We start from the raw sequence: 17,551 nt of genomic DNA on the forward strand, positions 1-17,551 counted from the left end.
GAAATGACAAACAACAAGCGCTACTCTACACTGCTCAAAACTCGCGTTTGAATCGTCGGGCCAGGAGGCCGGGCCGTGTAGTCCCTTCAAGCGCCGTGGGCCAAGGCGAGAAGGATGCAGCCGCTGGAAGAAGCCGCCGCCCCTCGCGCCCCGGACTGGAGAGGGGAGCGCGTGCGGCCACCGGACTCCGCCCCTTACCTGGACCCTTCCTTCCTGAACACTGCCCCACCTTCACTAACCCGGCAGCACGACGAGGACACCAGATCCCCTGTTTATTTTGGACACTTTATTCCCTTATCTGGACACAGTTTATTATTTGTAAATAAAAGCCTCTCCGAGGCCTGACGCCACACCCACTGTGTCTGTCGTGATGCTCCTCCCGTGACAATACTTACAAAGTGTTACCCAGTAAGGTTCACTTTCACAGCTTACTAACGTTTATAACTCATTAATAAATGGTTCACAGGTGTTCACTTTACTTTAAAGTGCACTTTCACAGGTTACTAACGTTTATAATTCATGAATAAATGGTTCACACTACATTAAGGTTCACAGGTAACCTTTGGATTTTCCCCCCAAAATAAAGTATGACAATTTCATCTCGATAAACAAAATATATCAGTTTTTATACACTGCTGTGGATAGGCATCATGAACTTTTGCAGAGTATCATGGGTAAGATACAGAGTAGCTTCTGGCGCAGCACAACGAGGACACCAGATCCCCTGTTTTATTTTGGACACTTGATTCCCCTTCTTCCTGGACACTTTGTTATATTATTTTGTTAATAAAAGCCTCTCCGAGGCCTGACGGCACCCCCACTGTGTCTGTTGTTTGGTCGTCCTGTGAAAATATAAAAAACGTACTTACAGACTAAGAGTCAGAACAGCCAGCATTGTAGTCTACTCTCCCAGGATCAGGAAACAGTCCTCCATAAAATGCGCTGCACACATCTGAATATTTGGGTTAAACTGTTCTGGAACAGTGTTGTAAATACAACTGAACCACTGATTTATAGTCGTGTCCTCTTTTGGAAGGCCAAACAAAGTAGTTTCGCTTTCACAAACGAAACAAGTAGTTTCGCTTTCACAACGAAATACACAGCGCCTTCACGACATGGCGGCAGCAACAATACCACAGCGAATAAAAGTTACGCCTTCTTTCTTTGTGTGAACATTTGGGCGGCGTTATGCAAATCTTCCCACATAGTGACGTAGATATGTGGGGGCGTGTTAGAACGAGCCGTTTTAGGTAGGCGTGGCTGACTCTTAACTTTTATAAAGAATATCTCTTTGGATTTGAGACTTTAGTCTTTGCAACTTTACAGATCTTCTTTATGCACCAAGAGCTCGTAACACTCCAAAGAGAAAGGAAAAATTGAAATCGCATCATATGACCCCTTTAACAAAATTAACAAAATGCTAATTGGTAGTATTGGATGGTGATTTCCACTTTTTGGGTAAGCTATCCCTTTAAAGCTGGGCTCACTCTACAGGAGTTTTAGGCCGATTTAGCCCCGATTTTCCCCTCCTGAGAATCTGAGAAAAAATCTTGTCGAGGACCTTGATTGTTTCCGATGTTCGGCACAGATTATATGGTAATGTGAGGCGTTGACAGATCGAATCTTGCACCTCCTGATCTGCTCGCACACAAATCGGGGCCGCCCGATCATATCAAACATGTTTGATATTTAGGATTTTAAATCAGGATGATCATGGCAATGATTACATCAGCACTTTCACAATAGCCAATGCGCAAAACAACTCGCTGTACAGGCCTGTTTTATAGTGGAGATGGAGGAAACTGCTTGTGGAAGTTTTGCACGACTGTCTGTGTAATGTGTCGAAAACGTACCACAACAGTAAGGACAAAGAGAAGCGCTGGGGTGAAATCGCTTCAGTTTTGAAAGTACCGGGTGAGTGTGGAAAGTTGCTAGCATGCTAGCTAACATATGTAAATATTATGCTGTGTCCCAATTTGCCTACTTATACTACACCCTTAAAGTATTTGATGAAGAAAAAGTACACACTTTTGAGTGTGTAGTAGAAGAGTAGGCAAGTTTTGGGACATATATCACTTCACACAATTGCGTCTTTAAAGGAGCGCTCTGAGCGCACCCTGTCACTGTAAACTGGCCTGCCAATCATCTTGTCACAGTTAACATCCTCCACATTTCATCTAATTTAACTTCCTACTGCATCAGAGAGAAAAGAAGCAGCACGTTGATCTGCGAGCCGCGGGTCTTCATGCGGAGAACTCTGCTCATATTTTCTGCATAATAATGCATTTAAAAGTTAACGGCCAAACAGATGTTTATAAAAGTTCACATTGTTGTTACAGATGAAATATAACACAATAATATTAAATAGACCTAAATATTTTTTTACCAGGTTAAATGTTGATTATTAGTATTAGTGTAAATTTTATTATTAACTAAAACCCCTTTATCTAAACCTCTCTACTTAACTGTTGGTCGTGCACATTCGCCATGTTTGTAGTTTTTTTAACGCTTTTTATTCGTGTTTGTAGTTCTGAACCAAATCCTTCGCCAAAGCGCAACGGATTGTGGGCAATATTAGCCGTTAAAGTGTGCGCGGATCCACACTTAAAAAAATCTACCTGAAATAGTATACCATAGATTTTAAAACTCCTGTAGTCTGAGCCCGGCTTAAGTGCAAAATAAGCATTAATGTGTTATCAGTGTCTTAATTGTATACTTGTAAATAACATTAATGTCAGGTCAGTGGTCCTTTCCCATTCCCTTTACTCAATGAAACGCAACAGAGCTTCATAATACAGTTTCCTGCTCTTTTGGACCTTTTTCTTTCTAACCACAATGGACTCAAGCACACTTTAAATAATCTCATGTCATCTCAACCCAATTAATGTCCTCCAGTGTGTGTCTTTGTGTAGTATCTGGTGCAGAAACCTCTCAGGGTGTATAAAGTGGACAGTGCCAAAAGCATATTTGTTCATAAATATTCTGTTTAAATGTTCTAAAGGTTTTATTTTTAAAGGTAGGGGTAGCAATAGCAAGCTAGCTTTGAAAGCATAAGATCCCACCCTCCCTGCAAATCACTCTCCAAATCCACGCCTCCTCCAAAACACATAAAGGCTCACACGCAGACCAGAGGCTAACCAGCAACACAATGAGAGATGGCGTTGGTGGAGGGTTGAATGCGACACTGTCAGATTACCTCATGTCTCATTCACCGGTGAGAAAACATTACAGTACAAAGCACATAATATTACAATAATAATGCCTTCCATTCTCGTTCGGTCTGCAATAGTATAAAATATCGCACTGATGACGTATCATGTCTGCATGAACAAGGAGGTATGCAAATACATATATTGACAGGCAGGTAGGACAGCCAATCGCAGCCCTCGGACCGAGGGATCAGACGAACATTTTATGCTCCTACGCCTTCCACAGACAATATAAATACATATAAATACATTTAGATCACTTAACGTAGTGACTGCTATCGGCATGTGAAAAGAATTTCAACCAGCATAACAAAAAATGTTTTTGAACCAAATCACCTACCGTGCCTTTGAGAAGTTCAGATAAAGGACTTTACATGATTAATAATCAATAACCTGATTAAAAATATTTATTTAATATGTGACAACGTTGTAAACTTTTATAAAGACATGTTATCAATGTTTAAATGCATCATTATGCAAAAGCATGAGGAGAGTTGTCAGCATGAAAGACACATGACTGGCAGATTAGTGTGCTACTTTTTTTCTCTTCAATATGATAGGAAGAATTGTTAAGTAAAAATGAAATGTGTAGTTTGTATGTGAAGACATTAACTGTGACAAGATGATTGACAGGCCACTTTACAGTGACAAAGTAGAAGAGTAGACAAACCTGCCAAAAAGTATATGTACTTTTTCTTCACAAAATATTACATACTTTTAGGGCATATAAGTAGGCGAAACTGGGATGCAGAAACTGTCTTTATGAATGAGTCATTGAATAATTACTCAACTGATTCATTCAAACACATGGATTCAATCAGGATCAAAATGAATGACTGTCTTTATTAGTCAGTCATTGAATCATTTACTCAATCAATTTATTCAAACACACCGATTCATTCAGGAACTCTTTATGAGGGAGTCATTTTAATGATTCACTCAACTGATTCATTCAAACACTATTTTTAGAAACAAACAAGTGCATGTATTTATGAGTGAGTGACTGAATCATTTACTCAACTGATTTGTTCAAAAACACTGATTTATTCAGGAACCAAACACCACAACCGTCTGTTGCTTGGAGATGGTTCTATAGGTGGTTCTGGAACATATTCTATAGAAAAAGATCTAAATACTCAATCAAAACATAGTCACATACTTTTTAATTCTTAAAGTAATTTTCATAGAGTCTGTCAAATTGAATTATAAGGTATATGGACAGATATCTCACAATGTCAAACAACTCTCAACTGAAAAAAAAAACCACTCCCAGCCATGCCAGATTCATTTCATGTGATGTTTTCCATTCAAATTTCTAAAGGAAGCCACAGAAGTTCCCCACAGTTCATATTTCCACATCATATTTCACACATGAAATATGTATGATAGACTGCTTTTGACTGACACACAGACTGGAAATTCAAAATGTAATGGTTCAGAGGGTTCAAGCTATTGAGGTTTGCCAGCTCAGAAGGAGCACTGGTTTTTATGTCTTTAATGTGTTTAATATTTAACAGTCTTTATTTTTGGTCCAGAGGGGAATTATGTAATTCAATACAGCATCGAGCCAGCGAGGGCAAATCCAGAGGGTGACTTTGAAGCTTCAGCTTGAGTTCAAAAACTGAGAGGACTGTTTACGCCGAGATGGCCTGCCAGAGTGTATTTCTCACTTTCCTCCCTCGCTCTCGCTCACACACATGCCAGTATACATCAAATCCTTTCTAATCGCAGATAAGGTGGTCTGGGCTCTTTAAGAGTGGATTACGAGAACAGACATGTTAAAAGGTCAGTGATACACTAGTACCTCACAAACACACACACGCACACATACACACTCACTTAAGCAGCAGAGAGAACCAATGTGTCACAGTATAGAGATTAGAGTCACAGAGATAATGCATGACCTCTAGGAAACATTACTGATGCCCAGTGATTATGGGAGTGTACTGTATACCCTTACGAAAAAGAAGTTTATTCAAGTGTGCTATTAGTATACTTGTTTTAAACTAAAAATAGGAAAGTATACTTTTAGTCTACTTTTTATGTACTTCTCAGAAATGGGCTTTATGTACTTCTCAGAAATATACTTAAAATGACATTTAAACTTGAAGTATACTACTTTTTGGTAAGGGTAAGCAAACATTAAATGAGAGTGGTAGTCCATCTTATTTAAATATACCTCAGAGCAAGAGAGAAACTAAGACACAGGGAGGAAAGATGCAACCTTATTTTTGACATAAAAAAAACATTCATGACATTTTGAAACTCACCCAATATTAAAATGAATGATAGAGCAATATTTTAGTCAGGCTGATTAACTAGATAACATTTGGTCATTTGGTTGACTGAAAATATATGTAGTTCACATTTTCTATTTTCAATTCTTTTAGCTAACTTGAATAAATATAATTTAAAAAATGAATTCTGCAATTTTTTGCGTGTCTTTATTGCTATTAATAAATTGTATTTTTATATGTAAATTATATCTGCCATCAGCCACCATGGTCTGCAGATATCGACATTGGCATTGACTGGTTGATCACTAGTTAAAATATTTTCTCTAGTTCTTGGTATAATTTCCATGTGTATAAATGTCCAGTCATTCCTTGAACTCTGTGTCAAATCCTGTGATCTCGATTATTCACTTCAGATTTTGAGAAATGCTAACCTTTCATAAAATAAAATGATTTTCACTATATCTTTGCATTTTCACTTGGGAAATACTTATTTTTCTTATCCTTATTATATTTTAATGAACCTTTTATTTTTCCTGATAAGTTGATGTGTCGGAAGTAGGACTTTTATTTTGACGACCAAGCGAATGCCAGCGCCTGAGTGCACAGAGCTTCCATCCTCCATTTTCAATAGTTTATGGTCTCTGTTTAACAGTTCTGACTTATACATTTTTAGTCAGAACTGTTAAACAAAGAAAGTAAACGGTATATGAAAAAGTATTACAGCGTTTGCTTTTCTTCTGAGCTCTCAAAGATATTGGCATCGGCCATTGAAAAAAAAAACACTAATTGTTATTTAAAATGTATTCTTAGATATTTAGTCTATATTTTAGCATTTACTATTATTCATTTTTCATTATGAATAATTAACATGTATTATCTTAATTTATTTGTTGGTATAGTTCAAAAACAATCTCACCATCTCGTTCTTTCACACAAACCCTTGGGTGGAAACTTTGATCTATGATATGAGTGACAAATAGTGTAAATACATAATATATAAATACTGCCATTTAACATAACAGATTCCTCATGTTGGACGAGATAAAGCAAGAGAGAACTCTATTCCCTCACATCCCTCAACTAACACTCAAGTGCAAAAGTCAACAACTATCAGATCCTCATCAGAAACACTCATCTGACCCCTAACAATGATAATATTGAAGGCTCCATTGTTGACATTGCAATCTTTTTTAATTAACTACTAATTAATATATAAATTAGCTGACACTTCTAGCTAAATAACCGTACAATGTAATTAATAAAGGAGAGTCCCTCTGGAACAACCTGGAGTTAAGTGTCTTATTCAAGGACATAAAGTCTGATCCACTTTACATCATATTAAAGGCATTTCGCAAACTCAGGCAAACCCACTGACAAATGTTTGTGCACAACATGCATTAGTCGCTCTCTAGGCTGAGAATTGGTTTTCTACAGACCTGCTCAGGGCCAGTAAGAGCTCTACCTTACTTCACCCTGATAAGGCATCTTTACAGCAGTCAGTCCCTGTACAGACAGATAGCACATGGGCCTTTAGGGGAAAGATTCACAACTGTGCTCTCACCCTGTCATAGAGACACAAACATACTTAAAGACACTGTATCAGCTCTACCCGTGTGAAAAAGAAGTACTGTAACGAATCAGCTCATGGGAAATATGAATAATTAATCATAGCTTTAGCATACTTTTAAAACAACATACATAATGTACTTCAAAAGAATATACTTTACTGCAAATATGATGTAATGTTTTCAGACACTTAACTGCATGTTAATTGCAATTAAATGAAAATGTATTATGGTTTAAATTTACATTAAATGCAATTACCTGAAGTTGTTTTGACCCACTGAAGTAGGACTTAAGTACATATTTATATGTAATCTGTCTGTGGAAATAAGGTTAAAGTGTACTGCTGAAAGTACTGACAAATATTTATGGTAAACTAAAATATACTTTAATGTCATTTCTGCTGAAACTTGTATGTCATACACATTTTTGATTATGAAGCTGCAGTTTTGTGCATTTAATATATATGAACTTAGTGTAATATTGAAAACCACACTATACATTTAAAATTAGAATCAAGTACTTTACATGTGCTTTAGTATGTTTGCCAACACATCAAAATAAGTGTACTTCTTTAAAGCGCCACAAAAGATTTCCTCTAGAGCAATATTTCCTCTAGAGGCAACAAGACCAGGATTTTCTGCTCTTTATTGCAGTATATATTAAAGTACCATGGTATCTGGTAACATAAGTTAACAGTACTACTGCCAACTGTAAAGGCGAAGCAGAAGATAAAATCTAATAAACTGTGTGGTAAACCTTTACAGCCACCTAATTTTATAATCCACCTTTTTATAATATCTTATAATTTTTTTTCCCCACATCTACACCCCTTCCAGCTGAGGTCTGTGTTTGTGTGGATGACCAGACGGTCAAAGCAGGTCAGAAAGAGGATGTTGATGTGAGAGAAAGGGACAGAGACAGAGTTCGAGTCAGAGATATGACCCATGAGTGATGTTTTGAGAGACAGGGTAAAATGTGTAGAGCTGTTCATCACGCACAGAAACACACACGAGAATTAAAAAAAGATGCTGCGGTCCGCTGAGCCCCTCTCTGGCGTTCTCGGTTCATAATGCATCCATTAGCTGGAGTAGAGCTGGGTGAGACTGATAATACAGATGTTAAAAATCAGTGTAATTGTGTAATTGCTTTTTGCCGGCAGGAGCTGCCTAGTGCCTTCAGCGAGGCCACTGACCAATCAGAAACCTCCATCACACATAATGAACGGTCCCAAACAGTTCACAATTAAAGAATAGGGCACTGGTTTAATAATAATCTCTACACTATATTTTCTGCATATGAAGTAAATGGGTCTGCGGAAAAAAAGAAACAAAGAAATGAACATTTGCATATAGCTATGGGTAAAAATTTTTTAAAGATTAATATAATAATAATATTATTATTATTAATACATAAAAAATTGTACATTTGATATTTTATGTATTTATTTTCTTCTGCCCAACGCTATAAGCAGATTTTCATTTTTGTTTTATTTTCATTTTTGTTTTATTTAAAAAAGTATTTTGCTCTGTCTTTCTAAGGAGATTCTTCTCATAACTGCCACTATTTAGCAATATTCTCTCGCTGCTTTGGACTTTGGAACAATATTAATGCATACTGCATTATACAAATAATAATAATAATAATAATAATATATATATATATATTATTATTATTATTATTATTATTAGAACAGTTCCATGTTTTAATAGCTGGAAGGTGTCAACTTTTTGAATTGGATGATCAGGGTAAATTGTCCTTATTTTGTCTTCTGGGAAACATGTATGCATTTATGTAGCTTCTGAAGTGTAGTACTAAATGAAAAAAAAAATGATATCTTTAATATCTTTAATCAAAATAAGACAAATTTACACATTACTATACTGTTCAAAAGTTTACAAATAAAAAGAAATACAGTTTCAATTTACATGTTTGATTTTATGTGTTTATTTTTAGCATTTTAAATTAATTTAAAGTTTGATTATTTTAACATATTAATAATAATTTATTAATTTAAATAGGTTTAAGTATCCTGCGGCCCCCTGGTTGAGAACCACCGTTTTAAGATGCTTTGGAAAAGCAACTACTAACTAGCATACGTACACGAGACCATCAATTTCCATCAAATTCAAACCAAGTGCATTATCACTAATTAGCACAACCCTCTCAGCAGTTTCTATTATCTCTTCTCCATTTCTCTCTCTCTCTCTGTATCTTTCTTCAACATCCTCCTCCTCTTTCATCCTTTATCTTTCCCAATCATGCATTTATTTTCTTCGTGGAGCACTAATTAACGGCGAGATATTGGACACGGGCCTGTGCGCTTGCTAATACAACAGGATGAGAGGAGCTGACAGACCGGCCGTTTAAAAAAAACCATGAGTGACCACAGTACTGAAGAAATGAGATAACACTGGGGGGAGAACGAAGATGAGAACGCTCGGGATGTTGAGGGTGTAAAGCTCTACCTTCCACAAGAGCAATTATCCGTAGCTCACGGGTCAACCCAGCCATCAGTCCTCCCAGCAAATGAAATGGACCTTTCTTCTCCATTCTTCAGCCATCTCTCTGCCTCCTTCTTACTCTCTGTCCATTTTCACAAAGATGCTTGTTGATTTAAGCCAAATTGATCCCTCCCGGGTTTCAACGCATGATCAATCTGTTTAAAGTCCACAGGGATTGACGAGTGAATGTTTATTAGACACCTCCCCCTTGCTTTTCCTTCCCATCCCCCTCAATCCTACTATTATTCATAGGGAATCTCAGAAGTGTAGCGCTGATCCGTAACGAGGCAGCATATGGATGAAGCATGTGATATTGTAGGATCTATACAGCCTTATTGATTAGAATGTGAAAGGCATCAGCAAGCTGTAAACTGGATCTTCAGGTTCCGCCTTAACCGTTTCATTTTAAACAGATTTTTTTCTGTTTAAAATGAAAGTTTCAGCACAATTCATTCATATTTATAAGTGGTGTCTGTTAATGATTATTTTTAGCATTAGGGATTGGAACAAACTTCCAACTCAAAGTATTAAATTCGACCTGTACTGTTTGTGCTACTAGCATTTCTTTGCTTTTCTAAGCAACCAGACATACAATTTGAGAATGGCAGGTGACAATATGGTTTTAAAAAACATATTTACATAGAAGGAAGGAACGCACTATACTTTAATAGAGACCTGAACGGCTCCTTTAACTTGAACCAGTAAGCAACCACCCAGCAACTTCCTGGCTGAAATTCCCTAACAACCACTGAAAATAGCACCTAACAACACCCTAGAGCACCAAAAGGCAACTCCCAAACAATCACCCAGAACACCCTATCAACCACCTAGCATTGCATACATTTTTCATACAGTCATAAAGGATTCTTATTTGACTCCATGAGATTCTGGTTCCAAATTCTAATGGAAATTCTGTCAATCCTGTACACATTCCTTTGTTATTTTTGATTAGAGTGGGTGTGAATGCACCTGATGGCGAACTGTCTAACCAGATCAAAGTCAGACACAAAAATATCCATCTACGCTGATGCACAAACAGTGATGTCTTTTCATTTAAAGGGGTCATATAATGCGATTTAAATTTTTCCTTTTCTTTGAAGTGTTACAAGCTCTTGGTGCATAAAGAAGATCTGTAGCTTTCCGCTTTGTTTGGTCTTCCAAAAGAGGACGATATCCACTTCGTCATGCCTAGAGCTGATCCGTGCTGGTTGCTGAGGAAAAAACTTTGCGCTGTGGATCGCCGGATCGGCTTCCACCGTAGACGAAGCGGAGTCCAGCCCGGGGTCGTCACATGTGTTTGCCGCAAGCCCGCCGGCTGCTCCTTCGTCGAATCCGCTGGCCGCGCCGTTCTGAAGCCCGCCGGCCTCTGCTCACTCTAGCCACCGGCCGCCGCTCACGCTAGGCCGCCGTGTGTTTCGTTGTGAAAGCGAAACTACAGTATGTGGAAAATAATGCATTTTTTGAACCTCAAACCGCTTAAACACAGTTCATTACACCAAATACACAAAATAATGTTCTTTTTAGCAACATCATATGAACCCTTTAAGATCTTTTATCATATAAACGGATCACTGCAAGAAAAAAAGCAGACAAATCTTATTTACTTTCTCTTCCCCTGATGTCAGCACAGATGCTGTGTGAACCGCGATGACACCGTAAGAGGATATTAAGACCAACAACAGACCAACGGAACGAGAATTAAAATCCAAACATGCATACAACAGCACAAAACATAATGAAAACTCACACACACACAGATCAAACATGCTATATTCCACAAAAATACAAACACACACACACAAAATCCATTTTAGCAAAATGCTTTGTCTGCTTCTAAAAGATATGATACAAAAGGATGGGGGATAAAGGGATGGATGGTTTAAGGTGGTTACAATGCCTGTGAGGACACCAGGATGCTGGACACACACACACACACACACACACACCACACCATTTGATGCAGGATCACATTTCAAAAGCTCTCCAAAGCCAACTTTTGGGCAGGACACCAAATAGCTGTTAAGAGCCCCTCCTTAACAAACGTGAGAAAAAGCTAATAAAGACCATGTTTATGTGGCTAAAGAAAACATTAGCTTCCTTTCCTTTCACCTCCTTTTCTTCTTTTATTCATTCGCTCATGTGAGAATCAGTTCACAGGGACGTAACTTTGGTCATGTGGTCACCGAGTACAAACAAGATCAAGAGGCTTCAGGAAAAAAAGCTCTTAAAGGAACAGATTTGGGAGCACTGTTAAAGGAATGTTCCGGGTTCAATACTAGTTAAGCTCTATCATCAGCAACTGTGACATACTGTCGATTACCACAGACAGTAATTTAGATTTTTTTTTATAAAAAATGTGTATTTCACTTACAAACAAAGCAAAGTACGGAACAAAGTAATAATATATTGGGTAAACTTATGCTGCGTTCCATTTGTACTCGGAAATTCCGAGTTCCCAGTACGAACTTTTAAATGGAACGCCCTTCCAAGTCACAGTTCCAACTTGGAATCTTGGCGGAATCGCAACAACTGCAATTTCAGAATCCAATATGGCTGCTCAGTGCATCAGCAGAAGAGAAATAGTAGTAAATTGTTTATTAGCACTTATGTTTGTCAGTGTCTCAATAAACTCAGTGGTGCACACATTCGTGGACATGTCACCATGGCAATATCCATGCAAAATACAACTTTTATGTTTTTAATCAACTGGTATTGCTAACAATGGACGTGTCCATCTTGGTTTTCTACTGGAACACAGTCTATTTGGGTGTGACGTCATTCCCAGCTCCGACATCCGACTTGGTACATCGAATGCAGCATTAAAATACAAACTGTTTTGAATGTAGTACACCCATAAAATGTAAACGTTATACAAGCTAAAATGAGTCTAGTAAGATACAGTTGCTTTCTAAACTTTTGTATCCAGTTTGGATGTAACAAAATTTTGGTAACCGAAAATATTCGGCCAAAACAGCAAAAAAAATAAATAAATCAGTTTAAGAGGGCCATAATCATTGACTGAAACAGTGATGTTTAATTACTGTAGCACTTTTCCAATGGAGAGCTTTGACTGTGTCAGCATCTGTTTTATATGGTAGCCCATTTTCGCCACAAAATAGAAAAATAAAAAAGGTAATAGCAACTTTTTATTTCACAATTTTTCACAATTTATCACAATTTATCACAAAAAAATGTTTCTCGCAATTCAGAATTTTTTTTTTTTTAGAACTGAATAATATAAAGTCAGAATAGCAAGATATAATCGTTTTTCTGAGAAGAATTGTGAGATAAAAAGTTGCAATTACCTTTTTAATTTTTTATTCAGTGGAGGAAACAAAAAAAAACAGAACTGCGACATGGAAACTCAGAATTGTGAGACATAAACTCGGGATTACAAGAAAAAAAATTTGAATTCAGAGTTTATATCTCACAATTCTAAAACAGTTGTGAGTTCAGTTACCCAGTTACCAAAATTTCATTTAACTCTCTCTTTTTTTTTTTTTTCTTTACTCTGTGAAATTAAAACTTTAATTTCAGTTTCAGTGTTTTGGTAAAAAAAATAATTTCAGTGCATCACTAACTAGTGTCTTTCAACTGCCTATAAAAGATAGTCCCACTGCTAAAATGATAAACAACTTTATAGCTTAAATAACACAGGAGACATTATTAAAATAAGCATTATAACACAAATATAGCACAAGCTTCACATTTCTGCTTTGAGAGCCTTTCTCATAGACCATCCATTATATATGCATTCAGATGATGGACCAAGTCAAAACTATTATAAAACCCAATGGGAAAGCTGTTTATCTCTCAGCAGTTGAGGTAAAAGAAGAAATAACATGACAAAATGTAAATGTGAAAGTTATGCTTGCTTTGTTTAATTCTTTATTTTTGGGGAGTGGAATATATGACAACCAAAATGTATTTCCATTAGAAAAGTAGCAAAAACGTCTGCTAGACGACTGAAGCGAAACGGTCAAAATTAATGAAATTCATTATTTGTGTTCTCAAATGACAAACAGAGTAAAAGCAAATGTCTACCAGTCACAGAAAAAAAAACAGTCAATGGTGTTGACAGACTGGTCAAGCATGGAATCGCTTCTGCTGATAACAGGCAAACACACATTGAGCCAAAATACACACTCCCTTCACCCAGTGCATGTCAATCTGTGCAAAACGGGCAAGAAATTACTCTCTTTTTATCGCTACTTCTCATTCACTCTCTCTCTCTCTATTTTTGTTCAGACATTATGTGTGTGGTTAGAATCCGTGAGTTGAGCTTGTGGGTCCAGCATTTCTAATCCAACTGTATGCATGAATGAATGAGTGACACACATGCGTCCATGCACTTAATGGTGGTCCCTTAGCAGGGAAACAACCCAGTCTTCCTGCTGCATGCTGGGATTGGTTCAGAGTTGTCGGGTGTGTGAAACAGGGCGAGAGGGGGTTAACCCAACATCTGTGCCTCTCCAGATCTGATGAAGCTTTATATGAGCAGTGACACAAACAAGCTTTATGTGAATCAGAAACCAGTGCTATTCTGGAAATCTTTTTATTACAGCATGTATAAAATGAAACCTTGCCAAGCAATAACTGTACTGTATTGTAACAGGAGAATGATATGGCAATATGTGTGCAATAGAAGATATTAAAGCAAACAATCAGTTCTCTGAAGTGTAATTGAGTTGTCTAATCAAACGGCTTAATAACAAATATGATGTTCCTCTATATAAACGGCTTGTGTACTCACATATCAGGCTTTCTCTTAGGAGAGCTGAGAAAAATGTGCTGAAACAATGATAATATTTTGCTAACGGAATATAACATTAATTTAAAAAGCCATCCTAATTGGATAAAGAAAACAATATGTTTGAATAAACATAATTATCTAACATTCCTCGGGGGAGAATTTAGGATTATGTAATTTGTTTCCCAACGCATGTTTTTGCTCAAAGAAAACAACATATTTCCATATAAAGGACATCCTATTCTGGGTACAGACTGTTCTTTTAAAGGAATAGTTCAAAAATGAAAATTTGCTGAAAATGTACTCACCTTCAGGCCATTCAAAATGTAGACGAGTTTGTTTCTTCATCAAAACAGATTTTGAGAAACTTGCTCAACAATGGATCCTCTGCAGTGAATGGGTGCCGTCCAAACAGCTGATGAAAACATCACAGTAATCCACAAGAAATCCACACCACTCCAGTCCATCAATTAACGATGTTGGGAGCAAATATATTATTAAGACGTTAACTTCAAACCGTCGCTTCTGGCTAAAATACAAATCTGCTATCCATAACATTGCTTTCATTTCCAAAACAGTTCTAAACAAATATGTTGGTGGACTTTTTCACTGGAAGAAGCATTATTATGGACTCATATCTTACAAACACTTCACAAGATGTTAACTGATGGACTGGAGTGGTGTGTATTACTTGTGGATTATCGCGATGTTTTTATCAGCTGTTTGGACTCTCATTCTGACGGCACCCATTCACTGCAGAGGATCCACTGGTGAGCAAGTGATGCAATGCTGCATTTCTCCAAATCTGTTCCCATGAAGAAACGTACATCTGGAATGGCCTGAGAATGAGTACATTTTCAGCGAATGTTCATTTTGGGGTCAAATATTCTTTCAAGTTACTGAATCTACACGATCAAACATGTGAAATAAGAAAGAATTAGGAAAAGGACATGATAAGAAGTCAGGATAAAGTGAGGCAGGATCCTGCTGTCCGTTTCAGCACCACACTGAGCGCTGCAGATATACTATGATTACATATAATTGCCTGGGGCCAAGGGAAAACAGATATTTCTTACGATTACATAAAAGCCCTTGAGATCACTGTAAGCATGTGTGTGTGTTTTCATTGATCATGTAGGATGTCAGGTAGACTTTATGTTTATGTCCAGCTACAAAACCCAATAACTCTAGCTGACATTCCCTTCAGCGGGTTGAGCGCAAAGTCAACATGATGGGCAAAAATACATCTGAAAACCCCACAATGTGTCAAGCTACACCAATCACCAACTTTCTGACCAAAACATGCAAATGGCATTCAGCAAAAAATTATAAATAGCATCACAGGATACAGCAAAAAAGTAAATAGTAAAATAATGGTCATATAGTCGTACAGCATAGTATAGGGTATTAGTAAATACTACAGTAAAGTAGCCTAATAGTCTAAAGAATAGTAGCTACACTTTATTTAAAAAAAATAGCTAAAATTGAAAAAAAAAAAAACTTTTTAACCACTTTGAATATAATTATTGATGAAGAAATGTGAAAATTCTGGTAAATGGGATAAAATATCCTTGAATTTGAAAAAAATGTTAAATTGGTTGCAAACAATGATGTTAACATAACATTTTATGCTGTAAAATATTAGCATAAGAGGGTATTAGTAAATATTACTTTAAATATTGTGCAAACAATGTAATGTAAAGAGTAAAATCATAGTATAGTAGTTATTAGTACACAAAAAAACATTGGTCTTCTTCAGTACAGTATAGTCTACTATAGTACAGTAAACAGCACAAGTCATAAGTATTGCCTACTGTAACGCATGTCACCGTGTAAATAAACGGGACATAGTTCGCATGTGGCGGCACTATGAATCACATAATAACTGGTTTAACACAGTGAGCTTACCGTCTACAGCCATAGTCGGTACAAACGCGTATCTCTCCGTGATGGCTTTAGTAGGTATCTGCCATGGTCCCGGGTGTCCGGTCCGGTAGAAGAGGGAGCCGGTGCTCCTGAACGACACCTCCGAGCGCAAAGATCTGCTGTGGAGCAGGAGAAATCAGCGCACGCGTCCACATATAAACCCGAGGGAGGGATGACAGTCATTCAGCTCTCAAAACCTCGGGCAAGTTTAAACTCCTCCCTCTGCTTTCTCACCAGTGCTCAACGCTCTCACACAGCGCGCGCGATTCACTGATTACACAAGTGGCCCTGGAGATGAATGGCAGTATGTAGCCAGTGCAGTAAAACACGCCTGTCAATGAAACTGCATCTAAACCAGCGTGTGCACGAGGGAGAGTGGAACATATGGGGCAAACGCATGAGAGCGCGTGGCAACATAAATGTTTGTTGACAAGCACACCTTTACGAGGCTGCACGGGGTTATTAAATAACACTTCATAATAACTTTCATTAGTAGTGTTTTAACAAATATTACTTAAAGCTACACTATGTCGCTTTTTTGATAAAACAAAATTTATGAGAGTGCAAAAAAAAATCCATCTTCCAAACCATCTTCACCCAAATACACTAAATAATACACTACAATAATGAAATTTTTGAACTGTCGGGACTGATTTCGCGGGAAATAGCACACATACGTCTTTCGCCCGTGTGTACAGAAAATACAGAGAAAAGTAGCTCCGGCTGTGAGTTGCGAAGCTTGGTTTGCTGTCACAACGAAGGAGAAAAAAAATTGACACAGGTGCTTCGAACCATATTTATCCGCGCAGAGTAGCAGAGCCGAAGCACTAGCAAAACAATGTTCTTCCGCGAGATGAAAACAGCTCTATTTTTTTAACCGCTAGGGGGCCAAAAGTTACAAATTTTAAATTTTAGCTTTAGGGCCAGATTTACTAAACAGGGCAAATTAGCAGGAGACCACAATCCTCTAAAAGCGCAGATGGATTTTGGCGGGTGAACTACTGACAATACTGACTACAACCTAACCAGCTAACCATGGTTTTACTACAAATTTACCAAAAAAACATAGTTACTATAGTTAAACCATGGTAACCACAAATTAACCATGGTCTTGCTACACTAACCATAGTTTAACCATGGTATTTGTAGTAAATCTGTGGTTATACAAATTGTAATCAATACGCCAAAAAAAACATGGTTACTACACTTTTGTTATAATAATGGTTCCATGGTTAATTTTCTAGCGTTTTTCCATAATGACCAATTCAAACTACCAAGAGCAGCGCAAATTAGCATAGGGTTGCAAAAATGCAGAGCTGATGATAATCAGGTGTGGGTAATCTGCTAACAACACAGTTGTAA

At 37.4% G+C, this 17,551-nt stretch overlaps 1 protein-coding gene across 1 annotated transcript in view; it reads right to left on the reverse strand.

The window, feature by feature from the left end:
- The window catches only part of LOC107705743 (sterile alpha motif domain-containing protein 10-like), a 67,046-nt gene extending 50,768 nt beyond the window's left edge, over positions 1–16,278 (reverse strand). The window contains exon 1 of the mRNA XM_016509197.1: positions 16,172–16,278. Coding sequence (XP_016364683.1) covers positions 16,172–16,184 — 13 coding nt within the window. The 5' untranslated portion in view covers positions 16,185–16,278. The remainder of the gene's footprint in view (positions 1–16,171) is intronic.
- Between the last annotated feature and the right edge of the window lie 1,273 nt (positions 16,279–17,551).

The sequence above is a fragment of the Sinocyclocheilus rhinocerous genome, unplaced genomic scaffold (assembly GCF_001515625.1).
Source record: "Sinocyclocheilus rhinocerous isolate Xijiao unplaced genomic scaffold, SAMN03320098_v1.1 scaffold263, whole genome shotgun sequence".
Classification (NCBI taxonomy): domain Eukaryota; kingdom Metazoa; phylum Chordata; class Actinopteri; order Cypriniformes; family Cyprinidae; genus Sinocyclocheilus; species Sinocyclocheilus rhinocerous.